At 40.9% G+C, this 17826-nt stretch overlaps 2 protein-coding genes across 3 annotated transcripts in view; both read right to left on the reverse strand.

Moving 5' to 3' along the window:
- Positions 1-25: 25 nt before the first annotated feature.
- LOC139920935 (pro-cathepsin H-like) lies at positions 26-5507 on the reverse strand. Of its 2 annotated transcripts, none has more exons than XM_071911041.2 (12): positions 5433-5507; positions 5006-5037; positions 4725-4830; positions 4456-4526; positions 4233-4337; positions 3168-3254; positions 2776-2831; positions 2574-2655; positions 2420-2488; positions 1865-1971; positions 652-780; positions 26-537 (listed from the first exon to the last, which is right to left on the reverse strand). In XM_071911041.2, the coding sequence occupies exons 1-12, from the start codon at positions 5503-5505 to the stop codon at positions 462-464; spliced, it is 993 nt and encodes a 330-aa protein (XP_071767142.2). In that variant the 5' UTR covers positions 5506-5507; the 3' UTR covers positions 26-461. The 2 variants fall into 2 exon arrangements, with proteins under 2 accessions (XP_071767142.2, XP_071767143.2); XM_071911042.2 differs by having other exon boundaries at positions 5006-5026; positions 5433-5496.
- Positions 5508-7456: 1949 nt separating this feature from the next.
- The window catches only part of LOC139920934 (ras-specific guanine nucleotide-releasing factor 1), a 28635-nt gene continuing 18265 nt past the window's right edge, over positions 7457-17826 (reverse strand). The window contains exons 15-27 of the mRNA XM_071911040.1: positions 16196-16581; positions 15605-15715; positions 12995-13165; positions 12380-12486; positions 12068-12180; positions 11593-11653; positions 11249-11355; positions 11082-11166; positions 10705-10902; positions 8993-9072; positions 8638-8755; positions 8389-8457; positions 7457-7549 (exon numbers count right to left, since the gene is read on the reverse strand). Coding sequence (XP_071767141.1) covers positions 7457-7549; positions 8389-8457; positions 8638-8755; positions 8993-9072; positions 10705-10902; positions 11082-11166; positions 11249-11355; positions 11593-11653; positions 12068-12180; positions 12380-12486; positions 12995-13165; positions 15605-15715; positions 16196-16581 — 1699 coding nt within the window. The remainder of the gene's footprint in view (positions 7550-8388; positions 8458-8637; positions 8756-8992; positions 9073-10704; positions 10903-11081; positions 11167-11248; positions 11356-11592; positions 11654-12067; positions 12181-12379; positions 12487-12994; positions 13166-15604; positions 15716-16195; positions 16582-17826) is intronic.

A 17826-nucleotide genomic window follows, 5' to 3' on the forward strand; every position in this document is an offset into this window, starting at 1 on the left:
GCCAATAAAGTATTTCGTTTGAATAAATTAATCAAAAAAGTTAATTGTACTTGTAAAATTGGTCTACTGTTAAGTTAAATGAGCTTGGTTTCATGGCATTTGGTTCCAAATAAATGTCATATTTCAGACTAATTACTTTCAGATGTGGACAAGTTCATATTTAATTCTTCCTGTATTTGGCTTTATATGTTCTTATTTCTGTCTTTAATAATTAGATGATATATACTGTATATTGTTGAGAAATCAAACTTCCAGAATAGGCCTTAGTAGCCTTCAATTTATATGTAACTCTAGGATGGGGCATATAAAAACCCTGAGGGGAACGTAATAAAAACACTTGAAATATTAAAAACATCAACTTCCCATTAAAATATCACACAGACTCCATTTATATTGTCTGTGGGCGAGGTTCTCCTGAGTTTTACCAGTCCTCTTCTTCTTCTCTGTTGTCACGTTGTTGCTCAAACCAAAGGCAGAGGGTAAGAGCAGCAAGCAGCCAGTCCACACATGTTCTTCCCTCGCTCAATCAAAAAATATCTGAGGGAATAAAAAAATACCAGGTGTCCATAATCCTTGAAAGGAAGTTGTCACAGTGAAATCCACGCCCACCCGTCAACACACACAATCAGACTTTTTGTGTTCTATATTTACCCCTCCATTCCCCAGGCTGTGCCCCAAGAGTTCTTCACAATCCAATATGGTGTGCCGTTCTCTTCGGCACCGTAACCCACAGCAAGGACTGCATGATTCACCATGTCTGTAGTGTTCTTACACTGGGTGCTAAAGAGGGAACATTGATGATTTTAGATCAATATAGAGTACATCTCTTTTGTAGGCAGAGTGGGCTGTCCGTCCTCCCTCAGTATCTTATTACATCCTGCCTTTGCAGAGATGTGTCGGTGGCTGTCTGTTAGCTGTTTTGTTTTTCCTCTAGATATTTTTGCAACTGTTGAAGACAGAGCCATGACACAAAAAACAGAATGCTCAGTGGAGCTGTAGGGCAAAAAATATCCATGATTTTGACCTTAAAAAAGTGGCTCATTTTTTTTTAAAGGTTCAAAAAGGGGGTAGCATTACAAGCTGTTACAATGTTGTAGTCTTCTGACTTAACTTTTTCATCAAGCACAGTTAAGATAGACAGGAGAGCAAGGTGAGAGAACTCAACACTCTGTAAGGACATTAGGACAAAAAGAAAAGGAGCCATCTGAATAGCTCCTTATTAGGGATGGAACTTCTCCTAACCCAGCAGTCTGATTAGTATTTTTTCTGTCCTGGGTAGTGCAAAATCTTTCTGATAGTCCAAAATTTGGGCCGAATGGGAGATGATATGGACGCAACAACCTAATGGTAAAATCCTTGAAAGAATACACTCACTTTTTGGCCACTATGTTGTGTCCAATACTTATTTATGTCACAAATCTTATGCGAATGTTGAAGCAAACTGTGTAAGTATAGTGGACAGTACTACCTCCACTAGCTCTGCATAATCTAAAAAGCACCACAGCAGCACACTAAATACTGAACATACAAAAGTAAAACTGCTACCAATCTTGTCATTACACTGGGAAGGTGATTAAGGAGCTTTTTTGCCCAAAATCCAGTACATTCATTGTGGGCTCTCATGTGATGCAAGAAGATTACGTCTATCCAATCACACCAACAGCCACCGATTAACATTTTGGTCCATGACTGTTGCTAAAAAAACTTTCTGTGCTACTTGATTTCTACAAAGTCAGGAATTTCACCATGGCAATGTTTTTCCATAGTCCAATCTGACCAAACTCTTATCGACACATCTGACCACACTTAGTTCATGTTCAACAGTAAATAAGTATTTGTTAAGCCATAGAGGCCGTCCTCTCACCTGGTATAAACACCTTCTTTGTAGTGCATAAAATCAGCTGTGACTTGGTAGCCAAAACTCACAGGGTTGAGCCTGGCCACAGCATCAACCATGCCCTTTTCATCGTACTGTTGTTGGACAAACACACAGAGTAAATCAGTAAGAAAATGCTGCGAGGAGTGAAAATTACAGCAGTTATAGTAATATTATATACATATATATATATATATATATATATATATATATGTATACTATATAATATACTAAACTACTACCAGTACTCCCAATACTGGCATCATAGTATATTTTCTTGGAATAAAGTTTACACTAATTTGCATATGAAAAGATAATTTTACTTTGTGTTTCTTCCTCATTATTAGGAATTAAAATGGATAAGGACACTGTCTTGGTCATGGAATTGTAAAACTGATTAATGAACTCTGTTGACCAGCAGTAATTGGTTAAAAGAAATGATAGCTATAACTGACAGTACAATACATTTTGGAGCTCTAACATGCACACAAGTAATGTAACACATATATGTGACAATGAATTTTCACGTATCTATACACTCACACTTGTTATGTTGACAACATCAGAGACGAAAGCAGCTGCCAGCGAAGGTTTGAAATGGCAAGTGTCATCCTGAGACGGGAAGGACAAAAGTCATTTATTAAGAAAAAAAATGTAAATTAAAAAAGTACAAGATAATATTCCAGAAAAATCATACATAGCCTTTGTAGGGATAGTCATCCTCTGTCATGAGCCCATTGTTGTATTTGATGTACTCAAACGCCTGGCTGGGGAGCCCACTGAAACAAACCAGTTACTGTTACCTTCACTGGGCACTGGTCAAATATTGCTACCACTGGTTGAAGGCCTACAGTATATAGGAATGGTAATCTTATAATAACTTCATTAATGTTACTAACCCCATGCATCCATGGTTGTTGAAGTCTTGGGCACAGTCTATCAGTTGCTGCTCAGACTGAAACAGAGGTAAACAAAAAATGCATTATTTATTAAAGATACAATGCAATAATACTTTCTACAATTATTACTAGTGGTAGTAGTACTGCAAAAAAGCAAACAATTGTACCACTGTGTACTAATGTGCAAAATGTATGTTCTTGGATCAAACTGTAACAAATTATTAACAGTCAGAGATTTCTTCTGCATATAAACCTACCAAATTACCCTTGTGAGCAATCTGGAGTTCCTGGGCTCCCTTCCAGTTCTCAGCACAGAGCTGAGTGACCTGAAAGGAAGCCTGTGAGATCTGGATTGTCGAGTTACTCCTAAATAATAGATCAACAAATCTCACCAGAAGTAATAGCTTCCCGGTAGCGATAGCAGTGACTGACTCCAGGCAGCCAGTGGTGGAGAAGGTCCAGCAGCTTCCACAGTGACCCTCAGGGACCAAACACAACATAACTGAAACATGTGTAGGGTAACAAAGTGCTGTGCCAATGTACTTTAAGTGAAAATTCCCTTTGGCATTTTAGGTGTACATATTCCCATGTGGGTTAATAAAGAATAACCAATATTCAGTGTCGCACTTACCTCTAATGATGCTGTTTACTTGCCTTCATTTTGCTAATGTTAGTCTGATAATCACACTTCTATTACGCACTGTTACACATACAGTAAAAAGCTTCCTTTGTTGTGTTTTTCAAGGGGGATTTGCCTATTTACAGTTATGCCAATGTGACCATACAGCAAAAGAAAAAAAAGAACGAATAATGTAATGAAATGACTGTATCACGTTACAGAACAGTGCCCACAGTCAAATTAAAGTAGTTTGAAAACTCTGCCTTGCATAGATACCACCTGGATGGTTATTAAGATAGCCTTTTAGAGTGCACACAAAAGATAGCTAGCAAAATGAGCTCTTTGCTCATTTTGTCATGCTTATAGCATAATGTGTATGAATTACATAGCATGGTTACACACTGAATGTACAAAATATTAGGGACACTTACTCTTTTCATGAAGTACACTGATGAGGTGAATCCAGGTAAAAGCCATTATCCCTTACTGATTTCCCTTATTAAATCTAAACCAATCACAAAGGAGGAGATGTAGATAAAGAGAAGCAGACGAGTTAGAGAAGGATTTTTAAGCTTTGAGACAATTGTGATGTGGATTGTGCCAAAGGGGCTGCAACTCCATATCAGGAAGATGCCCCTCATATTCAGTGTATCATCATGGAATGAGCATGATAGGTAATTAATGTCCCCTCTATTGAATTAGGCATGACAGCACTGCCAAAAAATATTTAATCCTAATTCTCTCCCTAAATCGGGCTGGTTCTTCTTTGGCCAACTGGTAGATGTTTGGTGTCAACAAGAGACAATGGGGTTGTAATCCAGTCTATCACATAGGATACCTGGTTCTTCACAGGAGACACAAAGTTGCCCTTCTGTCTCCAGTCCACAAAGTCGGGGTAAGGACCATTCCTGCTGACATGACCCCCTTCAGTGGCTGAGCAGTTCTGTGGAAGAGCAGGATCACAGGATAATTTAGAATTGGCTTTCTGGCTGATGAAAACTAATATAAACTTGAATCATTCTGGATAAGAGCACCAGCTAAATGCCTAAAATGTCACATACCTGAGGCTCAGTCAAAAGGAAAGACTTCCTGAATTCCTCAAAGGTCATGTCTGAGAACTGATTCAGCCCCACTGGGAGAAAATTGAAAATGAACTATGAGAGAATTGAATAATAATCTTAAGAAGTTACATAGTTTTTAATGTAAAATAATTTTTCAAAGAGAGGTGGCAGTCCACCCTCTGTGGAAGTACCGTAATCCATTTATTTGTGAGTACTACGAATTAGGAGACAACGCATCATTGTTAAATTGGTAATATTGTATACTGTACTTGTGAAGGAGTGATTCCCAGCATTATGATGTTCGATTCTCCTCTTATTCTCAGTGAATATCTGAAGCCGATGGTAATACTCCTCAATTTCATAAACTTTGCTGTGCTGCACATCAGAAAGTTAGAAATATGTTACAGTAGATATCCAAATGGAGAGGGATGAATAAATAAATGCAGTTAAAAAGAAAATTACTCTTTTGCTGTTTTTACTGCTCTGACCATGTAAAATACTCATAGGAACTGCATATTTTCAGTAACATTATTTCTTAATATGTACATACCTGTGACATCCATCCTTTAAACTGATACTCCTCTGATAGGACAGAAGGAAGTCATAACAGTTAATTAGTTATGTACAATTATCAATTGCACGCTGTTTTTCAATTTTCAGTCTTTTGAGATCAATTTTACAGGTATCAGGTACCATTTATCAACTAAAGCAAAACGTTTTAGATGACAGCTTGCCGCTTTGCAGCCAATTGAAATTCCCACTCTGACGTCACTGAATTCTTAAACTACTGTACATTTACACGCGACAACTATTTGTATTGGAAACAAAAGCTGCATTCGCGGTCTACACTTTTGTTGTTGAATTTGCTGTCCATTGCTTTCAATGAGATATCCGAAGACAACAATAACAACGAAAACAAAACTCTCTCATTGACAACAAAATCATTCGACTAGTTTATACAACTTTTCTCTACTTACCTTCGAGTAAAATTAACGGTGTTAAATGAACTAAGCCGAGGACAGTTAACCATGCAACGGCACCGAGCGCCATACTTCCGCGTAGGCTGCAAGAGTTGTGCGCGTCACATGACTTGGTGTGTTTTCATAACGCCTTTTTTTTCTTTTTCTTTGTTACATTGTAGCAGAACCCTTTGATCTTCAAAAAGCCGTGACCATGAAGTTTTAATTAAAGCACAAAACTGTCTGTATTCCTCTACAGTTTGAAACTCATTCGGTACCCTTGAAGACACGTTTTCCCCCTGAGAAAGAATAGATTTATTAACAAGAGGTAATCAGGAAAGAATACAGTTTTATACAAAACTGGAAATACTACTCAAGCTGTTGAAATAGACTGAAAGATAATTCTCATACCACTGGGTATTGCTCACTGCAAACATTTGATGTGTCTGTTTATAGGGTATAGATTCATGTGCATGGGTGGGAGTTAAATACAGTACACATACTGTTCTAGATATAGATTTGATTTGAACACGTGAAAGTGGTACATGCCTGCCACTTAAGCCTTAGGTATTTTTCTATACAAAGCTTGTAAAAAATACATATAAATATTCCAAGAATAAGCACAATATTACTACTGTATAGTCCTGCTAAAACATTGGAATAGACAGGATACAGTATGTGTTACACTTATAAGTTGTTTTCAACATTTGTGTTATATTATCATACACAGAAAAGGTATTACAGAGTTGAACGATCATAAGGATAACACATTTCAAGGGATATGTTTTTAACACATTACACATTAGGAAATGCATCAGACTGCCTGTACAAAATATTGTACACAGCAAATATTTCTGTTTCATTGGCAAATTGTAGAACAAAATAGTTTACATACTTTTGTGATATATATATATATATTTATATATACTAATCCATTTCATGATTAAGGCAAAAACCATAATGCACTGGCCAAGGAGGATTAACCATGAAAACAATGCTCTCACTGTCTGAGTGTAGAAGCTGGGAATTTAACTTCCTGAAGTGGCTCAATATTGGTTACATCTGCTACATACGTTGCCCGGTGCTTATATATATACATCATGTTGCCCACCAGGGGAATAAGGAGACAGAAGCAAAGCATTAAAACCCATTACTCCGAACTGAAAAGGTAAGTGTCCCAACTCAATCAGAAATCAACAGGTCACCTCGTGTCAGTTTGACTCCGACACTTCTTTATCTTTGCGTGAGGTCTCTCTGTCTTTGAGTGGCTACATAAAATATCACAACACATGATGCAACTTCTGCCATCATAGTGGTCCCACTTTTCACTGCACATGCTGCATCCAATGGCAATCTTGCGCTGATTGCTCTCGCTCTATTCCTATGTTCCTCTGCCCCTGAGAGGAATTATTTGGAAAATTACAATTTTGCCAATTTTTACCAGTATGTAATGAATCATCTGGCAACCAGTGGATTAGTAGATATGAGCTTTGTATTCAAATATTTAGTTGTACTTTTGAGATCTACAATTGAGGAAGAATAGGTAGCGGCTGCAGTACCAGTGCAGAATATTTGTATGGGGACTTGTATAAAGACTAGCAGAGTCGCTTCTCCCTTGACTCTAACATCTTGGTAGAAAAGTGGGACCTGATCATCATGTGTCAAACTACATTATGTGACCGTCATCTGTCGTGAATGAGAGTCCTACTGTACCCCACCTCCCTATTAGGACAGGACTAAATATCTTGTCAAAATACTCTGTACTCTGTTTATTCTGTGGTTGAAAATAACTTCATCATAAGATGATTTTGAAGACAATAAATAACATATAAATACTCTGTAACTCTATAAATAAAACCTCTCTGGGCTTCTACTCAATCTCTAATAACGATTATACACAACGAGTCCATTGGGGAGCACATACTGGAAGGGCACGGCCTAATGTGTCTAATACAAATAGTAGTTTATTTACACTATGATATATAGTTCCTGTACACTCCATGTGGTTGAGGGAGAGAGAGAGCGAGAGAGACAGATCCTCTTCATGATGAAGTTTTGGGCTCGATTCTCAGAGACGCTTCATATAGACTCTCCTCATCCAGCACTGAACTGCTGTCCAGCAAATACTGTGCTGCCTAATCAAACAGGAACACAGACAAAACAGATAGTTCATTATTTTATTATTAGAGCTCTACGTTTACAATGGATACGTTGAATGAGGGTGTGAATACCTGAATACCTGCTTCTAGTCAAAGTACTGAATATTTTGCACATGGTTGGTAAGTCTGTCAAATACTGTCCACTTTAGCAGGAAACCAACCTGTGTTTCTATTCTAAAAAAAAAAAAACACCTTTGCAGCTAAGACGAGAATGTTGCTGGTTCTGAAAATTATGGTTGATTAACCAAAAAAGTTAGTCCCATGTCCTGTTGAGTACACGATTTGGTGCACTCATGTGACAGAAGTAAAAATCTTTTCATGAACCTGTGTCCCAGTGTGACAGACTAAATTTATCATTTGGGTCCTCTGCCTATTCACTGTTTTTCTGAACAAGGAATTACAGAAATGGTAAAGGTACCACTTTTTTGCTGATCTTCACTGAGCTTAACTTCAGGTATCGGACAATAATGAGTACTGATGAGTTCCATACTTTTACTGAACAATATAGACTTACATCTTTAAGCTAACTGGACAAAGATGTTTGAAATACCCATTTTTCTAGATCTAACATCTTGCTGTGTGGGGAAAACAGAGAATCAAGGCACCATGCTTTAACTTTGGACATGTTCCACATGCTTGTTAGTATCAGATTTTAGCATCAGGTACATTTTTATATACCAGTACCCTATTTTGTAACTGGTCCTAACCTGATATCCAATCGGAGTATCATTATTGGAAATGATATGAGATAGTAGGTTCCTGGAACAGTATAAACTGTATAACAAAACAACAATATAGACTAAAAATCATCTCACCTTTGGCTGATAATCGATCTTGTAAGCCGTTTGCTGAAACTGGCGTATCTCTCTGATTATGTGAGATATCTGGAGAAAAATTAAATGAAAATCATATAAAACTTATATGATTTTATACACACAAATGCAGTAAAAGAGCAATAGGATTGTTGACATCCAACAAAAGTGAGGAGCTGGATTTAAACCAGCAACAATGTAAGTGCATGTTACTGTATGTAGACCAGCACACTGAGCCACCAGCACATTTACCATTCTCATCTTGGAGAAGTTGACCAGGTTGTCCTCAGTGTAGTTGGGCGTCCCCTCCTCTATGAAGGCCAGGTCGGTCAAGTACATTCCCAGATATGGGACGCATGGAGGGTCACAGCTGAGGGACACCAGGCAGGTCAGAGGAAGACAAAACTTATACATATATACTCATACACGTACACAAGGAGGTACACACACACACACACACACACACACAGTCAATCACTCACACACATACAGAAAAAACACACTCGCATATGCGCTCAACACACAGAGTATGTGCCCAAACATACAAACCCCTTGCGTGAGCACTCATAAGAAAGTGGAAGTGAAACTCTTATTTTTGAATACTTACTTCTTCAGAGCCTCTCTCAGGTTTTTGAATCTTCCCTCAGATGATACTAGCTTCTGTAGCTTGTCAATCACTGTCTTGGTCTAACAAAGGGATGAAAACAAAAACATTATTGCCAGCGGTCAATTTGTTCAAACTTACTGTAACGAGAAGTGGTAAGGTGGTAAAGCAGTATTTACTCTAAAAAAAATCCATAAAATAATGGCAATATCGAGCCAAAAAGTGGGTTGACATTCCCTTTCACTCTTACTGCCATACAGTAATACAGCAGTTGCTAATTTAGGTCAGTCAGTCAGTCAGTCAGTCACCTGTCGCTTCGTGAGATGATGCGCTTCGTCAGATGGCCTCTAGAGGGCATCTTAGACTGCGACATGCAGTGTTTCCCATACAGAGGCACAAAATCAAAAATTGGTCAGTGTATACAAATTGATCGAAATTGATCTCTAATGCGCCTGATGTCACATCACATCATGTCTGTCATTTGGAGATGTACAGACAACAGACCAACAGCATTGAACTCAATCCAACAGTCTTCTGATGTGAAAACAAAAGTGAAACTTAACATTCCACAATTTGCTCCAAACTCTCCTGTGTTAGTAACAGTATTTGTAAACAGTAACCTGACTCGTCTTCTGCTACCCTACAAACTTTAACGGTAGGTAACATTATTACCTTGTGGTATTTAAGTAATGTTAGTGGGATTAGGTAATTTAAACGATAACCGTGCTTCAGTGCATTGAATTGAATTGAATTGAATTGACCACACACGCCATGGGTCTGTACAGGATCTATGCTTGTAACCCTAACCCTGTAACCATGACCAAAGCCTTACTCTAACCTTAACCAAATTATTTTAGTTGCCTAAATCTGACCCTTACCTTAACCTAAACCTGAACCAAAGTTGTTTTACTTGCCTAAACTTAACCATTAGCTAACCTTTTCACATGACAAACAAGTGAAAATAGCATGTCCAATTCATGCTATTGTCACATAATCCAATTTGTGGTGGAGGAACGTGATCTTCACATAATTCGTGTCAACAACACATACTATGCGTTTCAGAGTCGGTGCTCATTTCACGCAATTTTATGAGACTGTGTTGTGTTCAACACAAGCTCCTTCTACGGTCTCAGCCTGACATTCCCCCCAGCCTCAGCTAGCTGTCTATTTCTGATGCTGTGAGTAACTGTATTTTCTACATTTTAAAATGCTGCATCATCTCTATTGTTATGTGCCAAAGCAATTTGAATTTCAGAGTGAGCAAGCATCTATACAAAACACTTTTAAAAATAGAATCATATCCTAATGGGAAAAATCAATTTTTCAACATTATACTGACATTTCCTTTTGGTATACCATTTGCAATTTATTGCAAGTGTAACCCCATGTTGATTAATGAATGGTCAACCATCATTATCAGCCGTTCTGGGGGCCAGTAGTCCCTACCACTCATTTACTTTCATTCTGACTATAAATTATAGCCATACTTATAAAACAAACAAAAGAAAATAGACATAAATATTATTATTTCATTCTTTATAAAGGGAGTAACTTTTTGAGAAGAAATTTTGACTGTTTAAAATTATCTTTATGGCTGTAGGCAAAAAGAAAGCCTGAATGCCAGAAGTGTGCATGCGAAAACCTGAAAACACTCCATCTAAGTGAAATATGGCTTCACATCACTGCTGAGAGAATATGGCAGAGACGACCTGTACCTGCTTGGAGACTTTGAGCCAGGTCTTCTTGAGGCGGAAGACGGAGCTGCGGTTGAGAGAGGAAGTGATCTCCAGCACGGCGTTGTAGTTGTGGAGACAGCGGCAGATGTCGGCCACTGCCACCCACTTCTCTATCACTGCCACCCGCATGTTCACGTCGTCCCACTGCAGGATCTCTGTGGCGATCAGGTTGCTGATCTGACAGTCGGGGAAAAGGGATGGTAATAATAATGAGAAGAAACAATGCCAGGGTAATTTGTTTCAAGGTTTCTTTCTCTCTCTCTCTCTCTCTCTCTCTCCCTCTCTCTCTCTATCTATCTACCACCCTACCTACAGTATACATTTATTTTCTTTACAATACCAGAGTACACACGTACATCGTTGAAATGCTTGGTTGTTTTCATAATGTATGGAGTTCTCTCGTTCTTGTCATTCTTCATCCAGCCTTGACCGAAGAACTCCCTGTAGAATGGGTGACAATACGTTTTCAAATAAACAAAATTGAAAAACACGTGTATGTGCTTTCTCTCCCCCTCCCACTCACTCGTATGGGATGACCTTGAAGACCAGGTGGTCCAGCAGTGTGAGTTGCTCAGCAATCTCCAGGGCAGAGTGGTTCTCAAACGGCTCCGTCTTACAATCCTCCATGGCCTGACACACGCGCACACACACACACACACATGCACACACACACGCACACGCACAAGCACACGCACACATACACACACACACACACACACACACACACACAGCAAAAAGCACTATTACAATGAAAGACATTTCTACAGGACACCAAGCAACTCTGATTAAGTTGAGTTTACTTTTGGCTGCATTAGGGTGAAATATGAGGTGATAATATTGAATATGCTTCTGTAATGTTTCCCCTACCATCTGTGTGATCTCTTCCAGGCTGATCTGGTTGTCTCCGGGGTCTTCCTGGGTTAGAGTCCTGCACACAGAAACACACAAGTGCCACTGTTTGACATTTTTGTCTAAAACCGCCAGGACCTGAATGCATCTGACATGCACCTGAATGCACCCAACAGCACCCAACAGCAGAACAACTGGACCCAACTAGCTTGGGCTTCATTTCTCAAATAATTGCTTGAGTTCGGGTCAGGCACTGATTTAGAAATATAGTTGAAAAATACTGTTATTTGGGGGTGTTGGTTCAAGCCAGGCTCAACTTTTCATAGCTAGATATTAGACTGGTACTAAAGACAGAAATTAAGGCTAAACCAAGGTCTCTCTTAGGTTAGCATAGCTGGCTTTATTTGTCAAATGTCACCATTTCTACAGAGTATTGACATATGTCATATATGATTGTATGTGCGATCATGCAATGATATAGCAGTAAACCGACCTGATAATGTTGGCAGCTGCCTTCCTCTCCTGTGTCAGCAGTTCTGGGTCATGCATCACCTCCTCCAGGAAGCTAATCACCCTCATCTTCAGCTCTGTGTTCACCTCAAAGTCCTAATGGGAACCAGCACAGGAAAACAGTGTCACTACTGTAGTATCGTTTGAATGTGTATGTTTGGAGAGAGACAGAGAGTGAAAGAGAAAGGGAGAGAGCGCAAAGAAAAAGAGCAAGAGGGAGGCAGAGAAAGCAAGAAAGAAAGCAAGAAAGCAAGCACGAAAGAAAGAAAGAAAGAAAGAAAGAGGTTATCTATACCTGGGAGTGTTTGGAGACCCAGTGACGCAGCACGTTGAGGACTCTGTTGGTGGCAGCCCTCCTGATGACAAACTCTTTGTCCCCATTCCTCTGGTCTGTAGGAAAACCTGGAGCCAAAGTCAAGAAAGTTACATTCAAATTGCAATCACTAGATTACTGATTGCCTACAGAAAACTATAATCAGTTAATAATTCAATGGAACACTCGGATTCAGTAACGTAACCTGATTACTTTTACCTGTAACCTGGTTCTTTTTTGTTATTTTGCTTCCAAATGATTTAATATATTTAATCCAATTTAAAGACTATAATTTAAATAGTGTCCACATCTACAACCAGCCAATAATCGTTCAAGATATATAAATGTATGTTAGTGCATCTATAACTTCACAATCTAAATATCTGTTTCCCTTCAAATGTGTTTGAGTAATCCAACAGTTAATCACTAAATTATCTGTCACCTGATCCTGATTAGTGTATTTATGTGGTGACTGTAATGAATTACAGCTACTGTTTTTCAGATTACAGTGGATTACTTTGGATTAAAATAAAGAAAATACAGAGTTCTCAACAACCCTAAAGCTCAGCAGCAGTCCCACCACCCCGAGAGGCTGACCTGTGCTGGCGAGGGACATGCGGCGGTACTTCTCCTTGGTGGGCGTGCCTTCATTGGCACCGGCGGTGGCGATGGCGAAGGCTGAGGCGGCAGAAAGGGCACTGCGGTTATTGTCCAGCTCCCGGCAAGATGACACAACCATGCCATTGTTGAAGGAAAACAGGGAAAACTCTGGAGGGAGGAATAGAAAACGGAGAAGAGTGAATAAAACTGTGTAGAGTGTGCCAATATTTTGTGAGCGCAGTCTGAACTTCACATGCTGCCTCACATTCATGAGGAACTTGAGTGAAATGTATTGAAGAGGGTGACCATTAATCTCATTTTTTAAAAAGGGCCCAACCAGAGATAGAACCTTATAATTCTGTAAGATCTGGGTTTGGGTTGGTTCTATAAGGTTCTATTTGACTGTTTACAATGACCTAACCTCGGTTTCAGTGAGAAACTGGATAAATATGATTTTATGGTAAAATTATCAAGGCAGTTGCAAAGCACATTAAGACTAGATTCCATCAAGTTAGATCAATTATGGTAAAATATTTTTGATTCCAGAAAAAGTCCAGAAAAACACTATTATGTTAAACTGCATTTACTCATATTAATATCACAACAAATGTAGATTGTGGTCCTGTATAGCTCAATGGGTCGGGCATGTAGTAGCCTAATACCGGGGCCACCCATGCTAAAAATTGTATGCACCCGTGATACTGGAAGGCAATCATTCAGACTAATATTGTTCCGAGCTACAACCAGTGGAGGGCAACAGAGAGATAAAAAAAGACCCCACTTTTTACATCTCCAGATCTCCATCTGGCTACACTCAAGACTTGCATAGCGTTCATGACGCCTCCAAACTCTTAACTAAGCCACAGCAATGATTTCAAACAGTAAAGTGAACCCTGAGAATTTAGGGCCCTGAATCACCATGTTAGTGCAGGACACATATTCATGTCACCAGAGGGGTCACAGCACAGGGTCAGACATGTGCTGCGTCCCTGAATCAAGTAGGGACTCAAATGTCAAATCAGTGTTCAAAGACACTTTGGCATGGATGGACACTGGTGGTGATGGCATATAAACCCTGTGGCCTAATGGCACCCTGCTGCCCCTAAATGGTACACCGGATGTTTATCAGTAACAACTGCCTCCCTCCTTCCTCACCCTGTGTTCAGCAGGAAGCACAGGGGGTTGTGATGCTGCTCTCAGCCATACAGCACAGCCTGCTTGTCCTTGTCTCCTACTGCAACATAGCAGAGTGGGTGTGAGCTGAGGAGGAGTAGTCCACACCGGCATGTCAGTGCTAACAATGGAGAATAGGGAACAATGTGTGTGTGTGTGTGCGTGTGTGTGCGTGTGTGTGCGCGTTTGAACTCTCTGAACTTCAAGACAGCGTGTCCTGCACCTCATGGCAGTGACGGTGTGCACTCCACTGTGCCTGCCTTTCTGCCTCCCTCCCTAACTCCCTCCCTCCCTCCCTTCCTTCCTGCCTTCCTCCGTTCAACCGGGGGCGGCATAGAAGAATACGCACATGGTTGCTAAGGTACAAGGTTTCCTTCCACCTACTCACACGAGGCGCTGGCTTCCCTTGTATCCAGCACCGTGGGAAGAGAACACACTGGGGATGAATTGTGCTTGACTACCTACGGGGTGGATGCTCCCTCTGTGTGCACTATGGGGAGGGCCAGGGGGCTGCGGGTGGTTTTTATCAAGAGCTTCTTTGGCTATAGTTTCACTTGTCATTTTCTGAAAACGTCCATTATATGTGTCCTGTGGCTGTATTTACTTAAATCTGAGTCTGAATTACTTTTTCCCACTCTTCTTATTTCAATCTTTTTACACTGCTCATATGCACATTATGACTTTCCTGCGTTTTGTAGATCTGATTACCATCTATTCAGTTCTGATAGAAAGCTAAAATGTCTTGGCATGATTGGATGGTAAAAACCAGTGAAACCAGGCATGGCCTTCGATATTGTTGATGTCCAGCAAAAATTGTGTCGGACTTCAAAATTTCCCCTTTTGCTTACTGTTAATTGACAGCTGCCATTGTCTCCCACATGTAGGAAATATTTCAAGACCAAGTTGATGTCACTAAGAGACTGTAGGATTTTCATTAGGTCCTTGTTGAACTGCACATGTCTGTGGTAGTAACCTTTAGCTGATGGCCTGTAAGTTACTGCTCCTGCTGCAGCTGTTTTTCAGTGCAGGTGTGCTGGATTGCTTCTTCCATTTTGCTAGCATTTTGCTACCTAGAAGAATTCATTTAAAGTTCCCTGCTTTCCTGAAAAGGTAAATCATGTAATTTCACAACATTAGATTGTTTGATTTAGCTTTTGCAAACTGTTTGTCGGACTTCTTTGTTCAAGTGGGCTTAGCCTTTAGCATAGTAGGCCTTGCTAAGTGTATGTTAGTTGTTAAGTTGTGGTAGTGAGCTATTATTGGTGGTTTTTATTTATTTTATTATTTTTCATTGTTAAGTTTTCATTTACCAAGACACTCACAGCTGACAAGCATGCAACTAGTGCTAAGCTAGCTCAGATCTCAGACATAGAGCAACTTAAAATATTGGGTCATGACACCATGGCGGACAGACAGACAGACAGACAGACATACCAGAGTTTTTGGATTTGACATTCTTGGGTGTAGTTGGTGACTTGGGAGGGGACATCTCTGACTCTGCCTCGTCACTCTGACTTGGATCTTCATCACATTCCTCTCTCAGATCTGGACAGAAATAATAACAAAAACATTATTTACATGGCTTAAGGGCAAGGCGTGGTGATACCCTGGTTAGGGTCGGTGGTGGGGGAATCATTAGACATACTCAGCCAAGTTATCTCTGATATAAAACCCTTGGACAGCTTATACAACCCCATCCTCCATGTGAGATCCACTGTTTGCTGCACTACTGCCACTTTGTTGATCAACCCCAAAGGATATTGTTTAAAAAAGCCATTTTTTCTCCCTTTAGGCTTCAGAGGGCATAAGCAATGATCTGGCAATCACTTGAATAAGAGACAAGGCTATGCCCACAATATGCGTTCAATATACCCATTCAGTACTTTACAACATTTGAGATGAGCAGCAAAAGCTCCCCTAGTACTAATGGAGGATAGATACAAGATAAATGCATGACAGGGGACATGTACAATTGCTACCATTGTACATGTGAACTGCATTAATATTTAGCAAAAGCCCTCAGGCAGTGATTCTGACCTTGCTTGCTAAGGACCGACTCTTCGGCCTTGCCTTCGGCTTTGGAATCCCCTTCGTCTGAAATTTTGCTGGCCATGGTGCTGGACACATAGAGCTTGTTGATGTCAAGGGTGGTCTTGCTGAAGGGTGACATAGTGGAGTGCATGCTTGCATAGCCATTGGGGGAACAGCTGAGCGCAGCCAGGTCCAGGGCTTTGCCCCCAGTGATGATGGGGATGTTGAGTGAAAGCTTGCGACGGCGGTTGGGCGAGGAGGTCTTGGTGATAGAGAGAGGCGGAGGGGAGGAGAACTTGCGGCTGGCACGCGGTGACTTGGGTGGCTCGCCATACAGGAGTTTGCTGTTCTGGCTGCTGGCAAAGAATAGCTCCAGAGAACTGGAGCGATGAGGGGAAGAGTAGAAAGGAGAGGAACAAGGAGAGAAGAGGTGGAAAAATAAGAGGAGGGAAGGGAGAAGAAAAAGGAGAGAAAGAAAGCAAGATGAACAACAGTATCAACGGCACGTTTCATGGATCGCATAGACACACAACACACTAAAACAGATAAGAGAACACTTTTTTTGCATTTTGGGTGAATCTTTCCTGTGACCCAAATAGGAGCGAGTGGGAAGGGGAGGAATGGTGATGATGGGGGTGCATGGTACACTTGGTGTTCGAACAGAGAAGGAGAGAGGGAACACATTAACCACGGGGGCTCTTTGGGAGCTCCTGCCTCTTTTATTTAAGCTACATTGTTTAAGACAGCATCCTCCTCGCAGTGAGAGCCACCCCCTCTGAAGGCCTATAAATAGCATGTCAAGTGACAGTGTGGGAGGCACGGGTGCTGCCAACAGCAACCAGCCCAGGGGAGGCCCACAGAGACACGGGGAGAGAGGGAGAGAGAGAGAGAGAAAGAGAGAGAGACAGAGACAGAGAGGGAAAGTGAGAGAAAGAGAGGGAGACAGAGACAAAGGCGCAATAGGAAAAAAAACAAGCAGGGGAGAAAACAGTGAGTGAGACAGTGAGAGAGAGAGCGAGCAAGAGAGAGAAGGAGAGAGAGGCAATGATAGAGCATGATCGAGCAACAGAATGAGAGAGAGAGACAGAGAGAAAAAGAGAGAGAGTGAGGATATGGATTCCACCACAGTGGGGGCTGCTGGCTGGGAGTGGGCGAGCGGGGAGCCTCCAGCCCTGCATGGTGTTAGCTGCGGCCATGTTGTGTCTCCTCGCCTAAATCACAAAACAAGAGAGGAGAGGAGATGAGAAGAGCAAAGAGAAGAGGAGAGGGAAGGAGGGGAGAGAGGAGGGGAGGAGAAGAGGAGAGAGGAGAACAGAGGAAAGGAGAGGGATGGTAAGCACGGGTGAGGAGAGAAGAGGAGGCGAAAGGAGATGAGAGTGGGAAAAAGAACAAAAGCGAATAGGAGAGGTGAGAGAGGAGATAAGTAACAAGGAAAAGAGCAACGAGGAGAGGAGATAATTAAGCAGGAGAGGAGAGGAGAGGCGAGGAGAGGAGAGGAGAGGAGAGGAGAGGAGAGGAGAGGAGAGGAGAGGAGAGGAGAGGAGAGGAGGGTCTGGGTGCAAAGCACCACCATCAATATTTAATACCGTAGAGCCGCTGCAGACGATGGGAGAAAGGGAGAGAGA

The sequence above is a fragment of the Centroberyx gerrardi genome, chromosome 1 (genome assembly GCF_048128805.1).
Source record: "Centroberyx gerrardi isolate f3 chromosome 1, fCenGer3.hap1.cur.20231027, whole genome shotgun sequence".
NCBI classification, from domain to species: Eukaryota; Metazoa; Chordata; class Actinopteri; order Beryciformes; family Berycidae; genus Centroberyx; species Centroberyx gerrardi.